The sequence below is a fragment of the Trachypithecus francoisi genome, unplaced genomic scaffold, assembly GCF_009764315.1.
Source record: "Trachypithecus francoisi isolate TF-2019V2 unplaced genomic scaffold, Tfra_2.0 Lachesis_group8, whole genome shotgun sequence".
Classification (NCBI taxonomy): Eukaryota; Metazoa; Chordata; class Mammalia; order Primates; family Cercopithecidae; genus Trachypithecus; species Trachypithecus francoisi.
Window position 1 is genome coordinate 98,708,658 of NW_022681473.1, and position 21,638 is coordinate 98,730,295.

At 42.6% G+C, this 21,638-nt stretch overlaps 1 protein-coding gene across 6 annotated transcripts in view; it reads right to left on the reverse strand.

Moving 5' to 3' along the window:
- EXPH5 (exophilin 5) overlaps positions 1 to 21,638 on the reverse strand; it is a 94,021-nt gene that overhangs the window by 14,904 nt on the left and 57,479 nt on the right. For 4 of the 6 annotated variants that reach the window (XM_033204146.1, XM_033204144.1, XM_033204143.1 and 1 more), the window contains 3 exons: positions 18,984 to 19,144; positions 16,056 to 16,218; positions 4,612 to 4,660 (listed from right to left, as the gene is read on the reverse strand). In XM_033204146.1, the coding sequence (XP_033060037.1) occupies positions 4,612 to 4,660; positions 16,056 to 16,218; positions 18,984 to 19,144 (373 nt within the window). Of the gene's footprint in view, positions 1 to 4,611; positions 4,661 to 15,003; positions 15,272 to 16,055; positions 16,219 to 18,983; positions 19,145 to 21,638 lie in introns of those variants that run through there. The other 2 variants (XM_033204149.1, XM_033204148.1) reach the window with 1 other exon arrangement.

Sequence of the window (21,638 nt, forward strand, 5' to 3'; positions counted from 1 at the left end):
TTATTTCACTAATGTACATATCTTTAGTTAGATGGTAAACTCTCTGAAGAAAGGAACCTTGTCTGAGACATTCCATGCCTTTCATTGTATATGGCATGATACTTTGCACATAGTTATGAACTGATTTATGATATACCAAGGTAGAAAACTAACTATATAAGGCTGGGTGTGGTGGCTCACGCCTGTAATCTCAGCATTTTGGGAGGCCAAGGCGGGCAGATCGCTTGAGCTCCAGAGTTCAAGACCATCCTGGGCAACATGGTGAAACCCTGTCTCTACCAAAAATACAAAAACTTAGCAGGCTTGATGGTACATGTCTATGGTCTCAGCTACTTGAGAGGCTGAGGTGGGAGGATCGCTTAAGCCCTGGGGGCAGATGTTGCAGCAAGCTAAGATTATGCCACTGCACTCCAGCCTGGGTGACAGAGTGAGACTCCATCTCAAAAAATAAAGAAAAGTAATTATATAAGATTACTAGTATATATTACTACAGAAATTGAGACACTGAAGATTTGTAATATTAGGATTCAGAAAAGCATGCTGGAGGCAGGACAGCATAGTGGCTAAGCACATGAGCTCTACATAGGTTCCAATCCTGGCTCTGCCCATTAATATTTATACGACTTTGGGCAAGTTATCTAATCTCTTTGTACCTTAGTTTCTTTCTTGGTAAAAGGAAAATAACAGCAACAGTAACAATACCCATTGCATACGGTTGCTGTAAGAATTGGGTGAATTAATATTAATAGCTATGATGCATTTAGAATGATGTCTAGCACTTAATAATCCTTACTGTTGCTGCTACTATTCTTTTGTGGTTATAGAGAATTTCCTGGAGGACTCCTGTTGATGCTGGCAGCCAAATGAGGTAGAGAAGTATCCCACAGGATGAGAGGCCAGTTGCAAAATGCTGGCTTTCAGGATCTCAGTTACATGGTACATAAAATAGGCTGAACAAAATGAGGCCTTTTACACAACTCCAACTCACTCTACTGATATTGTCTGCCATTCTGACCTGACTAGACAAACAAATCTCTGTCATAGAGTAGCCTTAGAGTACCTGAGAACTTCCTAGGGCAGCCAAACCTGTAGAACAGCTGTCAGAGCTGAAGCCTAAACTCACTGATATTATCAAATGCCTTGGTAAAATCAACAACTTAATTTTTCAAGGTGTTCCTGAATTTGTTCCGTGTCTGTTTTCCAGCACAGGTCATATCCACCGATGTAGCTGCAGCTTAAAACCACTCATTCATTTCTTCTTTCAATTACTGAGTGCTCAGTTTGTGCCAGGCAGTGGGGATACACAGGCTGATATGGTTTGGCTGTGTCACCAACCAAATCTCATCTTGAATTGTAGCTCCTATAATTCCCACGTGTTGTGGGAGGGACCCAGGGGGAGATGACTGAATCACGGGGGCGGTTTCCCCCATACTGTTCTCGTGGTAGGGAATAAGTCTCACAAGATCTGATGGTTTTATAAGGGGCTTCCTCTTTAGCTTGACTCTCATTCTCTCTTGTCTGCCACCATGTAAGATGTGACTTTCACCTTCCGCCATGATTGTGAGGCCTCCCCAGCCACATGGGACTGTGAGTCCATTAAGCCCCTTTTTCTTTAAATTATCCAGTCTCAGATATCTCTTTATCAACAGCATGAAAACAAACTAATACACAGGCCCTGCCTGAGGAGCTCACACCAATCTGGACAAAGAGCCCGGTGTAAGAAGTGCCACATTGGAGGTGTGTTCCTAAGGGTACAGAACTGGCAGTATCACTGGACAGTAGCCAGAGTTTGTTCAGGGATAAGGAGTAGTCAAGTGGCCCAGACGTGCTCCCAAACATCCTGCAATACATAGGAGTCCAGAATGTCAGTGGTGCTGAGGTTGAGAGAAACCCTGGGCTAGGTGATCTCTAAGTGTTTCTCTAGCTCTAAAATTTCTATGTTTTCTGAAATTTCTGTGTTTCTTTTGCTTCTTTTAAGCTTATGCAAATGTTTAAGTAGCAGCTTCCTTCTTTTTTAAGTGGAAGATCATGTAATAATATAATACAACTTCCCATGAAATGGTGGAATCTGCTTGTACCACTCCTGCCAGGCTACCAACCAAGTGATGAGACGCCCATCACCTCACATCTTGGGGAGAATCGCTATGGCATCAGTGGTCAATTTCCGGCTCTCTGTGGGGTTGAGGGGCTAGAACTTCCTTGAGTAAGTAAGAGAAATCTACATGTCATGCAGAAGCCTTATTTTAGATAGTACTTAAAAAATTTAGAGATAGTACTTTTATTATTTTTTCCTTTCATTATTTTCTCTCTCCTTCCTTCCTTCCTTCCTTCCTTCCTTCCTTCCTTCCTCCTCCCTCCCTTCCTTCCTTTCTTCCTTCCTTCTTTCTTTCTTAGACAGGGTCTCTCTCTGTTGCCCAGGCTGTAGTACAGTGATGCAATCATAGCTCACTGCAGCCTCCAACTCCTGGGCTCAAGTGATCCTTCCACCTCAGCTTCCTGATTAGCTGGTACTACAAGTGTGCGCCACCACACCTAGCTAATTAAAAACTTTTTTTTTTTTTGTAGAGACAGGGTCTCACTATGTTGCCCAAGCTGATCTCAAACTCCTGGCCTCAAGCAATCCTCCCACCCTGGCCTCCCAAAGTGTTGGGATTATAGGCATGAGCCACTCTTCCCAGCCTCTCTCTTCCTTTTCATAATAGCTATTCATGGGGAGCAACAATCACTGGGTTCCATTTCACTTATTTGCCTAGCTCTTGCCTTTTAGATTGACATGTTCCAAGCAGTGAAATGGTTACGTGCAAGTGGGAATCAGGACTGTCAAAGTAAGATGTCTATTAATGCCTAGACTGGATTTTCAAATCACCAAAACTTCAAATTAGCTCCACTTCTTCCAGGCATTTACCTTTCTTTTTACATGCTTTTTCTGCTTCAGACCCCATGGCTCTCAAATGGCAGAGGATGGTCAATCTGAATACTTGCCCTAGGAGAACCAAGAGTACAGAAGCATCCTGTACAGAAGCATCCTGGAGCAGGGCTCTGTCCTCTCACAGAGCAAAGCTGGATGGGGAGGTCATGCCACTTCAGTCCACTGCTCAGTTGAAGCAGAGTCTCTGCAGGTGGCGAGCAACTAGGGTCCATGTGCAAACAGGGCATCAGAGCTGAGGAGCTGCTGGCATTACTGACTTCCCGCTGTGGAGTTCCAGAAACCCAGGCTTTCTAATCCTGAGTCTATTACCAGGGTGACCTCGAGTGTGATCTTTAACTCTTTAAACCTCAATTTCTTCATCTTTAAATGGGGGAGAATAATAGTACCTATTTTATAGAGTTTCTCTGGGGATTAAATGAAATGATCTATGTCAAGTGCCTAGAGGACAGCAAGTTCTACATTAGAGTGTAGCAATTTTTAATGCTGGTGTCATGGTTAGGGCTGAGGCATATGCAGGAGAAAAATAGGGATCAGTGTTATCCAGAAAGAAGGAGTGTAAAGAACCTCTGTTTCCAGACGGGCACGGTGACTCACGTCTGTAATCCTAGCACTTTGGGAGGTTGAGGCAGGAGGATCACTTGAGGCCAGGAGTTCAAGACCAACCTGGCCAATATGGTGAAACCCTGTCTCTTCTAAAAATATAGCTGGGCAAGGTAGTGCGGTCCTGTAATCCCAGCTAATTGGGAGGCTAAGGCAGGGGAATTGCTTGAACCCTAGGTTGCAGTGAGCCAAGATCGAACCACTGCACTCCAGCCTGGGTGACAGAGTGAGAAACTGTCTCAAAAAAAAAAAAAAAAAAAAAGACTCTCTGTTAATGCACTCCTCCTCACCAGAATTTTACCTCATGCTTTTTGCAAGAGAGAGGGAGAGAGAGAGAGAGAGCAGAAAGAGAGACAGAGAGAAAGAAAAAGAGAGGTCCCAGTACTAAGGCTTCGATCCACTGATAAATATACTTGCTCTCCTCCTGCACGCTTTTAAAACCTTCCTAAAGGTGCCTTCCAAAACTCTCCATTTCTTTTACCTCCAAACCATATGAGTTACACAGGAAGACACAGGCATGTGCAGATCAAAAGTTATGACCGTGAAAAAGCAGAAACAGAACTCTTAAGCTTCTTTATCTTGTCAGCATCTGAACATGGTGACAAATTTAAATTTTAGCCTCTGAGGATGCGTCTCTCTGGGTCAACCCTCATGCAAACTTGTTCCTGCATCGCACCTATGAGTGGCTTCCTCTTTGAGTACAAATGATAACCACACTCAGAAAGGTTCTGGTCCAGACCCATCCTGGCTGGCAAACGTGGCTGTGGCTCCTCCTCTGGCCACCTCCTCTGCCCAACCCTTCAGGGCTGTACAGGAGCAACACATGGTAAAATATCAGAGATGCCACTGATGGCGTGAGTGGAAACATGATGGCCTTACTCCTTCCTGGCGGAGAATTCCAGTACCAAAGTCAATTGGAAGCCAAATATAATTCAGAAAATGTGAACTATTGAGGAGAAATCCAAGCTTCTAAAATAAATTTAAAACTGAGCCGAGGGGAATACTACTTAAATAGGTAGCCACCCTGGGATGACATATATTCTGAATTTCTTAGAGTAACTGGTAGTTATCTGGTTACTTACCACAGCAGCTCCCCTCACAGGCACGGGAGGTCCTGCGTGGCCGTCGCATCTGTGGAAATAATTTGAAATGATTTCTTTGAAGAAGAGCCTAACTTTTACCAGGAGGAAAAATCAACAGCACATTTGCCATTAGATTTTGATATCTTGAGAAGATCTATTTCTAATTCACCGTAGAAAGATGTTTCTTCGTTAGTGCATTATTGAAAAAAAATAGAAACCGTTTTCTATGATTGCTTAGAATCAATGCTTTACATCTTTGTCCCTCAGGTAGCCTAGAAAAAATTACATATTGGTGGATTTGCATTTGAGCACAACATAACACATAAAATATAATAGCTACGTTTGTTGCACTGTTTATTCTGTGTCAGGCTCGATCTTTGTGCATGTTAATTCATTTAGATACTTCACTCTACTGAGATGGACGTTATGGCTACTCCCATTTTACAGATGAGAAGATGGAGGTACAGAGAAGTCAGAATACACAGTTAGTTGCTGAGCTAGGAATTGGGCAAAGGCTGTCTGGATCCAGAGCCCTCTTTCTTTCCTTTTCTTTCTTTCTTTCTTTCTTTTTTTTTTTGAGACGTAGTTTTGCTCTTTGTCGCCCAGGCTGGAGTGCAGTGGCACAATCTCGGCTCACTGCAGCCTTCGCCTCCTGGGTTCAAGCAATTCTCCTGCCTCAGCCTCCCGAGTGGCTGGGATTACAGGCGCCCACCACCACGCCTGGCTAATTTTTAGTAGAGATGGGGTTTTATCATGTTGGCCAGGCTGGTCTCGAACTCCTGACCTCAGGTGATCCGCCTGCCTCGGCCTCCCAAAGTGCTGGGATTACAGGTGTGAGTCATGGTGCCTGGTCAGAGCCCTCTTTCTTTTTTTTTTTTTTTTTTTTTTTTTTTTTTTGAGACGGAGTCTTGCTCTGCCACCCAGGCTGGAGTGCAGTGGCCAGACCTCAGCTCACTGCAAGCTCTGCCTCCCGGGTTCACGCCATTCTCCTGCCTCAGCCTCCCGGGTAGCTGGGACTACAGGCACCGCCACCTCGCCCGGCTAGTTTTTTTGTATTTTTAGTAGAGACGGGGTTTCACCATGTTAGCCAGGATGGTCTTGATCTCCTGACCTCATGATCCGCCCGTCTCGGCCTCCCAAAGTGCTGGGATTACAGGCTTGAGCCACCGCGCCCGGCCCAGAGCCCTCTTTCTTACCCAGCACAGCATGCTGACTTTTTTTCCTAATGGGAAACAACTTTTCTGTTTCTTTGCATTTTTATTTTAAAGAGCAATTAAGTAATGACCAGATTTAACAGTACATAAGATAATTTTGTTTCTAAAAAAGAGAAAAAAACCACCACCACAACAACGAACATTGCTTTAGGATGTTTACTTCTATAAAGATGCCTGACTTACTAGGAAACCATTTTGGGAGTAAACAAGTATTCTTTTTTTTTTTCTTTTTCTTTTTTATTATACTTTAAGTTCTAGGGTACACGTGCACAATGTGCAGGTTTGTTACATATGTATACATGTGCCATGTTGGTGTGCTGCACCCATTAACTCATCATTTACATTAGGTATATCTCCTAACGCTATCCCTCCCAGCTCCCCCTACCCCACGACAGACCCCGGTGTGTGATGTTCCCCTTCCTGTGTCCAGGTGTTCTCATTGTGAACACGTATTCTTTTAATATTTGTGTTGCTTTCTCAAATTCAATGAGAAGGTGACAAATTTAAGACCTAGGCCCAGAACTGAGATAAATTTTAATCTTTATTTATTTATTTGAGACAGGATCTCACTCTGACAGCCAGGCTGGAGTGCAGTGGTGTGATCTCAGTACACTGCAGCCTTGACCTCCTGGGCTCAGGTCATGCTCCTACCTCAGCCTCCCAAAGTGCTGGGATTACAGGCATGAGCCACTGCATCTGGCATAATCTTTTAAATCTATAGTCTTATGCCAAGGGGTTCTCTGTCTGAATTCAAGATTTAATAGACTGTCTAGGTGTGGTGGCTCCCGCCTATAATCCAGCACTTTGGGAGGCCGAGGTAGGTGGATCACTTGAGGCCAGGAGTTCGAGACCAGCCTGACCAACATAGAGAAACCCCGTCTCTACTAAAAATACAAAATTAGCCAGGTGCAGTGGCGGGTGCCTGTAATCCCGGCTACACAGGAGGCTGAGGCAGGAGAATTGCTTGAACCCAGGAGGTGGAGGTTGCAGAGAGCTGAGATTGCGCCATTGCACTCCAGCGTGGGCAAAAAGAACAAAACTCTGTCTCAAAAAAAAAAAAAAGATTTAATAGACCATAATGACTAAGTGCTCTGTATGAAATCAGGCCCTTTCCTCCACTGACAGAACAGTAATGGGGATCAAGAGTTAAAGAAACTGGGTCTCTAGGTACAGATCAGTTAAAAGTGGCAAGGCACAGTTGTCCATTCAAATTTCTAGCTGCTCCATGGTTCATAAAAGTTGAACATAAAACCTGGGAGATGAAATAATTTTATATCCTTAAGATAACCACATGCATTTTACAGTTTAGCTCAGAGTTTAGCAGAAATTGAAATGAAAACTATGGATGTTTCCATATAACTCTGAAATACTGGATCTACTAATAATATCTAGGAGTTAAATACTGCTTTTATTTTTATTCTTCTTTTCCATACTCATTTATTGAGCCTGTTTTCCTCCCACACTCTACATACTATGTTGAGCTCTTTGGAGGAAACAAATATGGCTCAGATAGGGACCCTGTTCTCTGAGAGCTTTTAGGAAACAGCAGATATGTAAAGAGCCAAAATCTAAGTCAAGACTTGATAAGGACGATGAAGAGGTATAAGTAAAATGCATGGGAAATGCAGAGGGGCCAGCCAGCAAGCACTTCCTGGGACAAACAGGGAAGGCAATAGGAAGATGGCAGTGGAAGTGGTACAAGAGGCTAAAGAATAGCCTGAGCAAAAGCTTGGACATGGGGGCACTGCAAGGGAGGTCGGGGACTGGCAAGTAATCCAATATGCCTGGAGCCAGGACTACATGCCAGACTGTGAAGGTTCTTTCCGGAATCCTGCTGGGCTACAGGCCTCACGGTGCTTCCCCACAGTCTGACACTCACCAGCTCACCAGGCACCCCTTCTGATCTGGAGTGAGGGCAGCAGGAGCAGGTTTCTGAGAATGGCAGGTGTGAGGGAGATGCAGCTAAAGGACCAGAGGGTGCCTAGAGCACAGCTGGGATGCTACCACCAAATGTGAGGGTGTGCAGCGAGTGGAAGGACACATGCTTGCCTAAGAGTGCCATGGTTGTGTGTGCTCCTGTGGATTTGGGTAGAAGAGTATAGGACTCAGCAGTTTTGGGGGGCCAGAGTCTCTGCACCCACTCCCAGGCCTTCCCACAAGTTAATTTATGTTTCTGATGTGAAGAGTTTCCACTTAGAGAGTCAATAAAAGCAACAGTGGTATCATTAAAACTATGCTGGTAAAAGCCCCCTGGACTTGGTCATTTCAAGGAATACTAAGTTACCTTGTCTTCTGCATTTACACACAAGTCCTATTGATGCTGTATCTGAGATATTTCACATTAATCCCCACTTCTCCATCTCCAGTCATTCTGCCTGAGCATCAACTTTCACAATTTCTCTTCTGGACTCCTCTCCATCCTTCACACTAGCAATAGAAAGATCTGTCTAAAATGCAAATTTGATCTTATCAATCCCCTGCCTAAAAATCTTACAATAAAGTATTATCCAAAATCTTAAAATGAGGCCAGGCGCAGTGGCTCACGCCTGTAATCCCAGCTGAGGTGGGCAGATCATTTGAGGTCAGGTATTTGAGACCAGCCTGGCCAACATGGTGAAACTCTGTCTCTACTAAAAATACAAAAAATTAAGAAAATTTTAAAAATCAAAATCTTAACATGACATAAGGCCTTTCTTTAACCTGGCAAACACTCCTGGATAATCCAGTACCCTTCAAGTCTCATCTGCTCACATTCCACTCTTCCACAGGTACCTGTACTCTAGACTTGTCAAATTAATTCCATTAATATTCTCTCATTTCCACACCTTTACAGACACCATTCGGAAATTCTCACTCAATAGAGTTGAGTGGAGCTCAAGAATATCCTTTTCTAACTGGAACCCTGGGTGATTTCCCCCCAAGTGTTGGTGGGGCACACTTTACCCACTGAGGAGGACCTCCACCTGGATAACCACAGGCCGTTGAGATCCTACTTGTCCAAAACAGAATCTATGTCCTCCTTCCATTGCAGTCCTCCCCATCCACCTAATCAACAAATCCTGTTGATTCAAACTCAGAAATCCCTCTCAAACCCATCCACATCTCTAACATCTCCCTGACTTTACCCTAGTAAGACATTTATCATCTTTTGGCTTTTTTGCTGTAATAACCTCTTAACTGTCCTTTGTGTACAGGTTTTTGTCCCAATCCAACCAATCCTCTATGCTTTATTCAGAGTGATCCATATAAACTGAATCATGCCACTTCCCTGCAGACTTCCATTTGCTCTCAGGTGAAAGTTGAAATGTTTTTCTGCATTCATAAAGCCCTGTATGATCTAGTTCCTGTATACTTTCCAGCCTCATAACTCACCTTCCTATATCCATTCTGCCATAGGGAATTTTCTTTTTTTTTGAGACAGGGTCTTGCCTAGCTGCCCAAGCTGAAGTACAGTGGCATGATCACGGCTCACTGCAGCCTCTACCTCCTGGGATCTAGCAATCCTCCTACCTCAGCCTCCTGAGTAGCTAGGACTACCGGAGTGCACCACCACACTGGTTATTTTTTTTTTTTTTTTTTTTGTAGAGATGGAGTTTCACCATGTTGGCCAGGCTGGTCTTGAACTCCTGGGCTCAAGTGATCCACCTGCCTTGATCTCCTAAAGTGCTGGGATTACAGGCATGAGCCACCATGCTTGACCTGGGATTTTTACTTATAACCCAATGACACAGGACTGTAATGAAAATATTAATAGATAATGATCAACCTCATCATTTGGCCAGTTTCTCTTGAAGCAAGGCTAGCAAATGAAAACTTTGTGTGACCATTTAAACAAAATGAAACAAAAAACAAAAACAAACAAAGCTTCGCTCACCCTCACTGCCGACGAAAGCCCAGCCTGCTGTAGAAAATCAGATAGGCCTCTGAGCCTATGCACATTTTGTTGTTTTGCCTAGAACACTTTTCTACCATCTCTTTGCCTGGCTGACTATCGCGTACTTGAAGAATCACTAGAAATGTCATTTTCTCCAGGAGACCTACCTGGACTTTGTCTAGAAGACATACCCCTCATATATGCTCCCGTGGCGTATGGAGTTTCCCCATCTTAGCATTGTTCTTGTGTGTTTCTCTACTTCCTTCTGGTTGTCCTCACAAGAGTACAGCCTGGGAATGCAAGGCCTGTTTTGTCCCACAGTGCTGCACATGGTATTCTTCAGGCAGTTTTGCTGAATAAATTAATGAGTGTATTCATCCTTATCTGTACCACATCTGCTCTTCCTCATATTATTCATGATCATCTATCTACCTAGTTTGCTCAGTCAGAGTGGACAGTTCATCTCTACTTCTCTCTCTTCCTTACCCACCACATTCATTTCTTAGGTTCTCATGAGTCTACTTTCTTTCTTTTTTTTTTTTTTTGAGATGGAGTCTCTCTCTGTCGTTCAGGCTGGAGTGCAGTGGTGCGATCTCAGCTCACTGCAACCTCTGCCTCCTGGGTTAGAGCGATTCTCCTGCCTCAACCTCCCAAGTATCTGGGATTACAGGCACCTGCCACCACATCTGGCTAATTTGTCTAATTTTTAGTAGAGACAGGGTTTCACCATGTTGGCCAGACTAGTCATGAACTCCTGACCTCGGCTTGATCCACCTGCCTCGGCTTCCCAAAGTGCTGGGATTATGGATGTGAGCCACCTCGTCTGGCCTACATTCTAAATCTTGTACAAATCTGCCCATTCTTTTGTCTTCCTTCTTGCCTCTACCTTAGTTTAGGCCACCATTATCTTAGCAATCTCTACTTGGTCTCCCTGAGCCTAATTTTGCCGCCTCACATCTATTCTTTGCATACGGCTAGAAGAAAGTTTCTCAGTCTCTACACTGTTGATGTTTCTTTGTTGTGGTGATCTGTTGTGAGCATTGTAGGATGTTTAGCAGCATCCCTGGCCTCTACCCACTAGATCTCAATTGCACCCTCCCCTCTTCAGTTGTGGAAAACAAAAATGTTTTATTTTTATTGAGATAGGGTCATGCTCTGTTGCCCAGGCTGGAGTGCAGAGGCACAATCGCAGTTCACTGAAGCTTGACCTTCTGGGCTTAAGCAATCCTGCTACCTCAGCCTCCTAAGTAGCTAGGACTACAGGTGTGTGCCACCATGCCTGGCTAATTTTTTAATGTTTTGTAGAGATGCAGCCTGACTATGTTGACCAGGCTAATTTCAAACTCCTGGCCTCAAGGGAGCATCCTGCCTCAGCCTCCCAAAGCACTGAGATTACAGGCGGCCACCACATCTGACCCAAAAATGTTCTCAAACATTGCCAAATGTCCTTTGGGTGACAACATCACGCTTGGTTGCAAACCACTGAGCTACAGTAATCTCTCTAAAATGAAGACCCAATTATGTCACTTCTCTGTTTAAAAACCGTCAATGGATGCACGCACACACATGGAAAGATGCCAAAAGGTTAGTGTTTGTCCAGATGAACTGGCTTTGGGTGATTTTATCTGTCATATGTACAAAACAAGGAGAAGGGTGGCATTATTTTAAAAGTATTAATGGCTCCCCACTGCCTGCAGGAATGAGGCCAAGCTCCTTAGGGGCATTGCACATATAGGGCCCCTGTGTTGTGGCGTCTGCCAACCTCTCCTCCCCTATCTCTTATCAGCCCTCACCTTGTACTGGGTCACTGAACTTCAGTGACCTAGATGAACTCCTGCCTTCTCCACTCTCTGCACTTTGGTTTATGTCATTTCTTTTGCCAAGTGCAGCGTCTGGATTCTTAATTGCCTGGCTTAGTCTTATTTGTTTTTCAAAAATTAGCTCTCCTCTTCCAGGAAGGGATCTTGATCCTCTAGTCTGAGTTAAGTGCTTCTACATTTTTTCCTGGCAGGAACATCATGCGTCACCATAGCACTCACCACCTTCTACTGTAATTGTCACTGTACCCAGCTGTTACTTAGGCAGCTAGGCCACATGGCATCCCTGTGTGAATTCTAAAGCGCACTTCTTTCTCAAGACCCCTTCCTGTCATTTGCTGGAAATTGCCATAAGACATGTACAAATCCATGACGGTCATGATGCAAGTGGCACATCCTAAAGTTCTGTGGCGTGCTGCCTGCCTGACCTATGCAGCAATATGGTGTTCCCTACTAGAATATAAAATCCTCCAGGTGGGGACTTTGCTTTCATTTCACTGTTTGATTTCCAGCACTTAACATAGGGTCTGATCCAGAGTGGGACAGAAGCTTGATAAATAAATGAAAGGGAAGCTATTACCTGGCTTTTATCCCCTATGCCAAAAATTCTGACAGCCCTTACCAGAGTGAGAGATAGCTAAGCTGCAGCAGTTCCCAAACTTGAATGAGTACCCAAATATTCTGGAGAATTAAAAATAAGTAAGTAAAGCTCCCTGTACCTTACTTCAAAAGCACCAGGTTGGAGCCTGATTGTCGGTCTTCATTTAACAATTGCTGATGAGATTCTAATAATGATCGATCAGACCAGCTGGGAACCATAAGCCACCCAGGATAAAACTCAAAACCACTCCCCTTGTCTTGTTTCTCCCTCTTGCCACCACAATGCTGCCATTTATCTGTGGACACCATGCCTGGAATCACAGAAGGAGCATTTCCAAAGAAGGAGCTTGCTTTCTCTGACTTCTCCTGCAATCTAGGTGTCTTAGATTCCTGTGTCTTCCAACTCAGACATAGGCACTCAACTAGCAACAAGCAAGAGTACACAGTAGAGCATTTGGAAGGAGGAGGGAGGGAGGAGGAGAGAGGGGGGTAACAGAGAGAGATCAAGAGACAGAGAGACCAGGAAAAAAAAAAAAATGACCTGCTCTTTTAATTTTCCAAAATAGAATTTGACCTTTTTACTTATGTAACCTAGAGGTTGCAGTTGGACTGTCTGAGCTGTGTACACCCTACGGGTCAGGAAAATTTGGACATGCCTGAGAGTAGCTAGGTGGATCCCCCAAAGCTCTTTGCATCCAAAGGGCAATGCACATCACTTATTCGTAGTAGGGAAGGCATCACTGGAATAATTGGGGGTCTGGAATAAGAAAGGAACAACTATAGATTCTGCTTGGCAGCTGAGAAGACTGCATGTATAAGCTGATGACATACACCATTGGATGCCCTGTGGAAGGCATTCGTGAGATGACAAAGTTACTGAAATTCTATGGTAGGGGCTGAGCACACGTTACATGCACTAGATACCCCAGAACAAGACCCGTGGAAACATGACTTGCAGGAAGATGTTGAGGGAAAGCTACATGTGTATATGTATACTTTTCTTGGATTTATTGGCTAGGAAGGTATACATTAAAACATGAATGGAAAGTATTTTTCTTTTTTCTTGGGGTTGGAGTAGGGTCAATCATTTACGAATAGGATTAAAATCATAATGGGATAATTTGGGAAGTGTATATGTTTGAGAAGAGGAGCAAATCATATTTGAGGCAGAAGTAGTCAATCTTTTTGCTTTTATTTTGAAACAGAGTTTTACTTTGTCACGCAGGCAGGAGTGCAGCGGTATGATTATGGCTCACTCTACCCTCCACCTCCCAGGCTAAAGTGATCCTCCTACCTCACCTTCCTAAGTTGCTGGAACTACAGGCTTGCGCCACCATGCCCAGATAATTTGTCTTTTTGGTAGAGATGGGGTTTCAGCGTGTTGCTCAAGCTGGTCTCAAAATTCCTGGGCTCAAGTGATCCTTCCGCCTTGCCCTTCCAAAGTGCCGGGATTACAGGCGTAAGCCGCCATGACAGGCCTTTCTTTTTACATTTTTTACAAATTCACCAAGTCACTGTGTTCCCATGGCTTTTTATCTCTGATATTAGGAAATCAGAGCTTGAAGATATCATATACTATTATTGGCTAGGCCTTAAAGGGAACAAGTGAATCTGGTGAAATGATGAAGTCCATGTTCTTCTGGGGAGGGTTACCTATTACCCAGTGCATTTCTCAGTTAGAACCAAAGCTTAAAAAAGAGAGAAAAAAAAGTCTCTGATAAGCACGTTTTAAAGTGCTGATCAGAAGGCTATCTTTCACCTTGTGTTGATTCTTTTTCTCTGATTTGCAAAAGATCCTCTAAATTGCTTTACTGATTTGTTTTCCAGAGCACTGAGTGTGACAGTCAAGCCCTTGATGGCTTCAGCAAGTAGAAACCTGACTGCTGCCTGCAGAGGATGACTGTGTGTCCGTGGGCCATTTGTCAGTCCCTCCCAGGGTGCTTGTAGGTAAGGAGGAGCTCCTGAATCACTGTCCATTTTGCAGATTGATTTTCTATTTCAGATCAACACTGCCAAAGAAAGTTAGGTTCTACCTGAGATTATAGAGCCCTTCATAATGTATGACCTGATTTATATCACCTCCTCATAATACAATGCCCCCTTTAATAAACACTTCTTCTCCCACATATAGGATTCATATCCAAATATTTAGGTCACATTCAAATTTAAAAATAAAAACGACATGCTTTTATATGTCATCTTCTGAAACCTCTTAGGAGCAAAATCCAGTGCCTTTAATTATATTCTGCACCAGCAGAAATAATAAATACTTATCAATATCAATAATAATAAGATAAATGTTAAATATTTCCATTTATGTTTTGAGAGTAAAATGTATTTGAAGATGACAAATTCTGAAAACTACTAAACACACATAAATATACTTAAATGATGATATTTATTTTATTTCTGCATGTTGTGTGTATGTTTCAATTCTCCCCGTTAAAAGACAGCTGCAAGTATTTTGATATCTAAGAAGAACATTTGCTAAACAGAATGTTGCAGGAGTTTTAATGTTTTCCAGTTTGGTCTGTAACCAAAAAACATGATACCCAGAATGAAGATTATAGATCTATATCTTCTTTGATCCACCTTTGCAATAATTTGCAATATGAGCTTGGAAATAACTTGCCCATAGAATTAACAGGTTCCTCAACTTTTCCCAGTTTACTAATATTAGATGGTTCAGCTATACAACATTCTACCTTAAAGAAAATCACGTAGGATACAAATGATATCACAAATCCTAGCTGTACCGTGCAGTGGAAATATTTTCTTCTCCCTCAAAGAAATATTTACTGTGCAAGAAACATTTTCTCAATTTTAAATCCCCCAAATGTGAGAATCACTAGTCTCTCAAAAATTTTTACAAAGAGAAACGACTCACCTATTTGAAGAGTATTTCCTTGCTAGTGACTCTGGTAGCTACGGTCACATAAATCTACATTGCGGTCAGCTCTGTTTTTCATCAGACAAAAACAGCCTCGGGTGAAAGCTGGAAGTGAAAAACCCTCCATTCACCCAAGAGGGGAGGACAGTGGTCTGCTAAATCCAGCAGCCTCATCACACGACCCACCAGCTGCTTGCTGCCTCTTGTTTCTCAGCGACAGTGACCTCCAACACCTTTTATTTAGTGCTGCAACACACCGTGTGGTTTGACGGCACACGGAACACATCACGTGCCAAGCCAACACCTTAAGAGGGTGGGAAGCTTTGCAACCAGGAAGACATGCCGAAAATATTTAGCAGTCAGCTCAATTGCACTTAAGCATAACCTTGCTTGTTTTTCACAAAGTAATCCAACAACATACTGAGTCAAGTGAACTGATTTGCACAGTTCTAAACTGGGAACCATCTGGAACTAAGTTTCCACTGCTCCAAAAGCTTCTCCTCCCTCACCTTATACATTCTGAGCAAACACATGGGAACAACCCTCAGTATTTCTAGTAACAGTAATCACATTTCCTCCCTCTGTTTTAGAATTCTATTTTTCTCTAGTTTCTTTGTTCGTCTCACATTTTCTCTCATCTAGTCTTTATACCCCAACTCTCCTTATGACCAGGACGTGACCAGGACACATACTCTGCAAAGAAGGAGTAGTTTTTATTTAAATATATCTTCCTGGCCAGGGCATAGGCCAGACTCTTGGAGCAGTGGAAAAACTGACAATCACTATTTCCCAATATTTAACCCATCACTCACCAAATGCACCACCAACGCACTCTGCAGTTCGTTAGAAGTTGGATTTCAGGTGAGCCAAATTTCATGGTTTCCTAAGAACTTTGTCACTATGCAAGCTAAGTCCCATTTCCTTTGTTATGAATACCAGTTGAATTGAAATTCTAAGAACAAATATTAAACACTTTGAACACAAAACAGGCTGCTGGCCTCTGATATCGGATAACAAATGGGCCGTAACATGACCTGAGTTTAACTCACCCTTTCTGTCCCAGCGATGGAAGCTTTGAAGTCTCCTTTCCAGATTTCCTGAATGAGAACAGGGAAGCAAATGACGACCTGAAGCTCATCCGGGAAGAAAAAGGTGTTGGCTTTTTTTGATTAGTTACATTTTTAGATCTTGATGTAGGTAATTCTATTGGATCTAAAAAAAAAAAATTGTAAAAATTTTGCATCAATTATTTCCAAGTAAATATACTTGAAAGAATGAAGCCTCTGCTCTTACGTCACTTTCTCCCTCTATGCAGACTAGAAACAGGGCAGGCAACCTCACATGAAGACCTCAGGGACTAAGGGAGTCAGAACAACCTCTCTCCTGCGCCTCTGATGGTTCTGTCGCATAGAGAAAACTCAAGTAGTAGGGAATCTTTCCACGTGTACTGTGAATCAAATTCCATACAGCGTTCTTCCTCACTCAAGCTAGGAAGTCAGGGACCCCATTCAATTCTCATGTTGCTTAACCATGCTGTCCTTCAGAAGTTTTTATTTCAGTACCTTATAACAATGGTGACAGATACATACTACATAACTTCTTATACTGAAGAAAGTAAAGGAAAAGGAAATTAAGTCATTTAGATTGTTCTTCATTCGTTTCCAAAATCTATCTCTGTGGATATGTATTTGCTACATACATGGTTTATATATGTGTTTGCATGTAACATATACAGGGTGAGCATCCTAAACCCAAAAAACTTGAAATCCAAAATTCCTCCAAAATCCAAAAAAATTTGAGCACCAACATGATGCTTAAAGAAAATGCTCATTGGAGCCTTTCAGATTTGGGATTTTTGGATTTGGGATGCTCAACTTTTCAGTTTATATAATGCAGATATTTCAAAATCCAAAAAGATCTGAAATCAGAAATACTTCTGGTCCCAAACATGTCAGATAACGGATATTCAACCTGTTTATATATAATATATATGTATAGGTAATATATGGGTATTAAAAATTCAAAGGCAACATCAACATATACAAAATCCATAGTATTGGCCAGGCACAGTGGCTCACGCCTGTAATCCCAGTACTTTGGGAGACTGAGGTGGGTGGATCACCTGAGGTCAAGAGTTCAAGACCAGCCTGACCAACATGGAGAAACCCCATCTCTACTAAAAATACAAAAAAGTTAGCCAGGCATTGTGGCGCACACCTGTAATCCCAGCTACTCAGGAAGCTGAGGCAGGAGAATCGCTTGAACCCGGGAGGTGGAGGTTGCAATGAGCCAAGATGGCGTCACTACACTCCAGCCTGGGTGACAGAGTGAGATTCCATCTCAAAATAAATAAATAAATAAAATTTTTAAAAATCCATGATATTATAATGATTTTGGACATGCTGACTTTATAAATATTAGGGGAATTTAGGACAAGGGAAAAGTCAGGAGGGTATGTATGGGGGTGATCTAAAAAATCTGAACTATGAATCTTTTTACATAGATACGTTTATTATGAGAGTTGCAAGATATTATCAATATAGAAGTTTAGAATTATTTTTACGTTTCATGATGTTACTAATGTTAATAACATGCAAAAAAGTAGTCAATGTGACTCTGCGTCAGTAAAAAGATACTTTATTTTAGTATATTATAGTTTCTAGTGCACTTTGGTTATCTTCACAATAGCTCTGTGAAAGCAAGTTTTAGTATCCTTTTAATCTACATAGAAGGCATTTATTAGAACTCATTCATGGAGTTTACCAAAGTTCCAGAAGTGTGGCAGCTCCTCCACCACCTTCCCTCCCTTCTCCTCTGATCTCTGATTCTCCTTTCCTCCACCCCTCCCCTTTTTCTTCCTCCCCCTTCATCATAGTCATCCCATTTATTAAGTGCTTACCCTGTTCCAGCTTAATATTTTATTATTTATTCATTTATTTTTTGAGGTGCAGTCTTACTCTGTTGCCCAGGCCGGAGTGCAGTGGCATGATCTCAGCTCACTGCAACCTCTGCCTCCTAGGCTCAACTAATCCTTCCGCCTCAGCCTCCAGAGTAGCTGGGGCTATAGTTGGGCACCACTACGTCCAGCTAACTTTTGTATTTTTCTGTAGAGATGAGGTTTCACCATGTTGCCCGGGCTGGTCTCAAACTCCAGGCGCCTGCCACCTCCTGCCTCAGCCTCCCAAAGTGCTGGGATTGCAATTGTGAGCCACCGCCCCCACCCAGCTTAATACATTATATGTATAATTTTACTTAATTCTCATAACCACCTTATGAGGTGTAGGTATCATTGTATCCATTTAAAGATGAGGAAACTGAGGTTTACAGACAGTAAATGACCTGAACAGACTCACATGAATAGAGACAGAGTAGATTTGAATCCAGGCCTCTGTTGACATCACAGTCTATATTCCTACCCACTATGCTATCTTGTCCGATTCAAAACAAAAAACAAAAAACAAGAAACCCCAAGACATTATTACAGTAAAATTTCAGTTCCCTTTTTTAAAGTGTATATTGTATTATAAACTTTTGTGGCTTACGACTTTAAAATATTTCTTTTTTTTTTTTTTTTTTGAGACGGAGTCTGGCTGTGTCACCCAGGCTGGAGTGCTGTGGCTGGATCTCAGCTCACTGCAAGCTCCGCCTCTCGGGTTCACGCCATTCTCCTGCCTCAGCCTCCCAGGTAGCTGGGACTACAGGCGCCCGCCATCTCGCCCGGCTAGTTTTTTGTAGTTTTTAGTAGAGACGGGGTTTCACCGTGTTAGCCAGGATGGTCTCGATCTCCTGACCTTGTGATCCGCCCGTCTCCGCCTCCCAAAGTGCTGGGATTACAGGCTTGAGCCACCGCGCCCGGCACGACCTTAAAATATTTCTAAACATGGATTGGTTACATTGGAGATCCACTGGGCCATTATCTACAATACTATGCCACAGAAAAAAAGAAACCAACTTTAAATCTAAAATCTTTTTCTTACCGTTTTTTGCCATCTCCTTCCTTAGCCTGTATGTAAGTGGTTGTTTTAACATTTGGCTAACATCTGTTTCATTACAAAACTTTTTTCTTTGAATTTCTTCAAACCATTCACCAGTCACTCCCTGAAGCCATCTGATATCCCTCTTTGTCTTCTGAAGTTTGCTGAAATAAAATAAAAACATTAGCGCAGTCTTTATTTTCTTAACATCAAGCTCATCCTTAAATCAATGCACTTTTTTTTTTTTTGAGATGGGGTCTCACTCTGTCACCAGGCTGGAGTGCAGTGGCACAACCTCGTCTCACTGCAACCTCCACCTCCTGGGCTCAAGTGATCCTCCCACCTCAGCCTCCCAAGTAGCTGAGACCACAGATGCATACCACCATGCCCAGCTAATTTTTTCTATTTTTAGTAGAGATAGGGTTTCACCATGTTGCCCAGGCTGGTCTCGAACTCCTGAGCTCAAGCGATCTGCATGCCTCAGCCTCCCAAAGTGCTGGGATTACAGGAGTGAGCCACCTGGTCCAGCCTCAATGCATTCTTTAAATTCATTCACATCTAATGCCAATTCATGTGATGGGTTAAACTTTACCTAATGGAGGAGCAGCATTATCTATGAGTCTAGAAAAAAAATGGCTCTAATCAGAATTTCCCTTTCAACACTGCGTGTATTTTAGGTATATTCTTTTTTTTTTTTCTTTTTTAGTATTCTTGTAAATATGATGGCAAAGTAAAAGTTTTTGCCAGTAGTTAAACTAATCATCAGGCTGATGAGGACAACCTGGATTAAGCAATGTGCTAAAACCTGACCTAATAATGCAATTGAATGATAGATGTTCTAATGACATGCAGAAACTAGAATATTCTCATTCTGATTACTCATCCATTCACTTGTTAATTCATTAAATGTTTATTGAGCAATGCTAATCAATTTAGTGTTTATGAGGCCCCAGGTAGGCAATGGATTCAACAGTGAATGTAACAAATAGGATACTTGCTTGTCCATCCAGTGGTCAAAGATAAAAGCTAACATGAAGAAAAGAAATTATTGAATGTAACACTCTTATTATTATTATTATTATTTTTGAGACAGAGTCTCTCTCTGTCACCCAGGCTGGAGCGCAGTGGTATAATCTTGGCTCACTGCAACCTCTGCCTCCCAGGTTCAAGTGATTCTCCTGCCTCAGCCTCCTGAGTAGCTGGGATTACAGGCGCCTACAGCCACACCTGGCTAATTTCTGTATTTTTAGTGGAGACGGGGTTTTGCCATGTTGACCAGGCTGGTCTTGAACTCCTGACCACAAATGATCACCCCTGCCTCGGCCTCCCAAAGTGCTGGGATTACAGGCGTGAGCCACCGCACCCTGCCGAATATAATGGTCTTAGATAATGAAGTTCTTTACACACAAAAACACAAAAGCCCATGAGTGAGCACAGGTCTAATGCAAAGGTAGTAAGAGATGGGATAATTTGAGATGGACAGAAAAGCCATGCGGTGCACAAATGTGTCTGCCCCATATTGTCAGAACATGTGGCCTGAAATCCTATTACTTTTTTTTTCTGTCCTCCCCTTTCCTGCCCAATTCTCTTTCAAATGAAAATGCTGCTTTAAGTTCTTAATTAAATCACCGGTTGTTGTGATTTATTAATACTTTTTTTTCAAAGTAGATCATTTTGCTCTATTTAAGGAAGACTCTAGAACTGTTTGGAAATGAGAGGTCCCTAATTCAGAGGGAGATGTTCCTGGACGGAGGCAAAATGAGCAGAAAGTGGAGTCTGAAGAACATGATGACAAGGCTTATAGAGTGGTTGCTTTTAGACAGCACTAATGAAAAAGTTAGCAAATTGTTGGGTTCCAACCTTGGGAGATTCTGCTGCTTGGAAAAGTATTCCGTGTGGCTCAGCAGCTGTTATCCTTTATCCAGGGTCTGCTGTAAAGCACAGTGTTAGGGTCTTTGTATTGCTAAGGAGCTGAAGAGCAAGATATCCGTGAAGTGGCAAATCTAGAGTTAAAAGGCAATGAACCGAGATGGCTGCAACTCAGGCTCCTGCTTGGGGCTATGATACTGCTATTTTATAAAATATTCGAGAAAGGAGCCAGAGGTCACCCTGCCCAGACTTGCATTTTGCAAAGCACTAGACAGCAATCAACATGTTCAACTTACAGAATTTGCATTGGTGCCTCAATGCAAATTTTTTGCCATTTCCGCCCTCTGATGCCTGGTACTCCTGTCTCTATTGCTACTTCATTTACTAACAGAGCAGACTAAGAGATCCTAAGTATCTGCTTCTAACCAATACTGGCTGCCTCTAACTTATGAACACCTCACTTACTAATGACCCACATTTGTACACGACCTCCCCTTCCTTGGAGCCCTCCCTAATTGTCAGTTCCCCAAAAGCTGGCACCACCTTTCTCTGTTTCTGAAAACATCGGTCTCGTTTCAGGAGACAGTCAAGCTACTTGACTTAGAAATGTTTCATATAAACAACATTTTCCCCCATACAGGCTTGATGTAATATTGACTCTCTTTTTACACATTTTCTTTATTTCTGCATTTATTTCTATAAACAACGTCTCACTCTGTTGCCCAGGCTGGAGTGCAGTGGTGTGATTATAGCTCACTGAAGCCTTGACCTCCTAGGCTCCAGTGATTC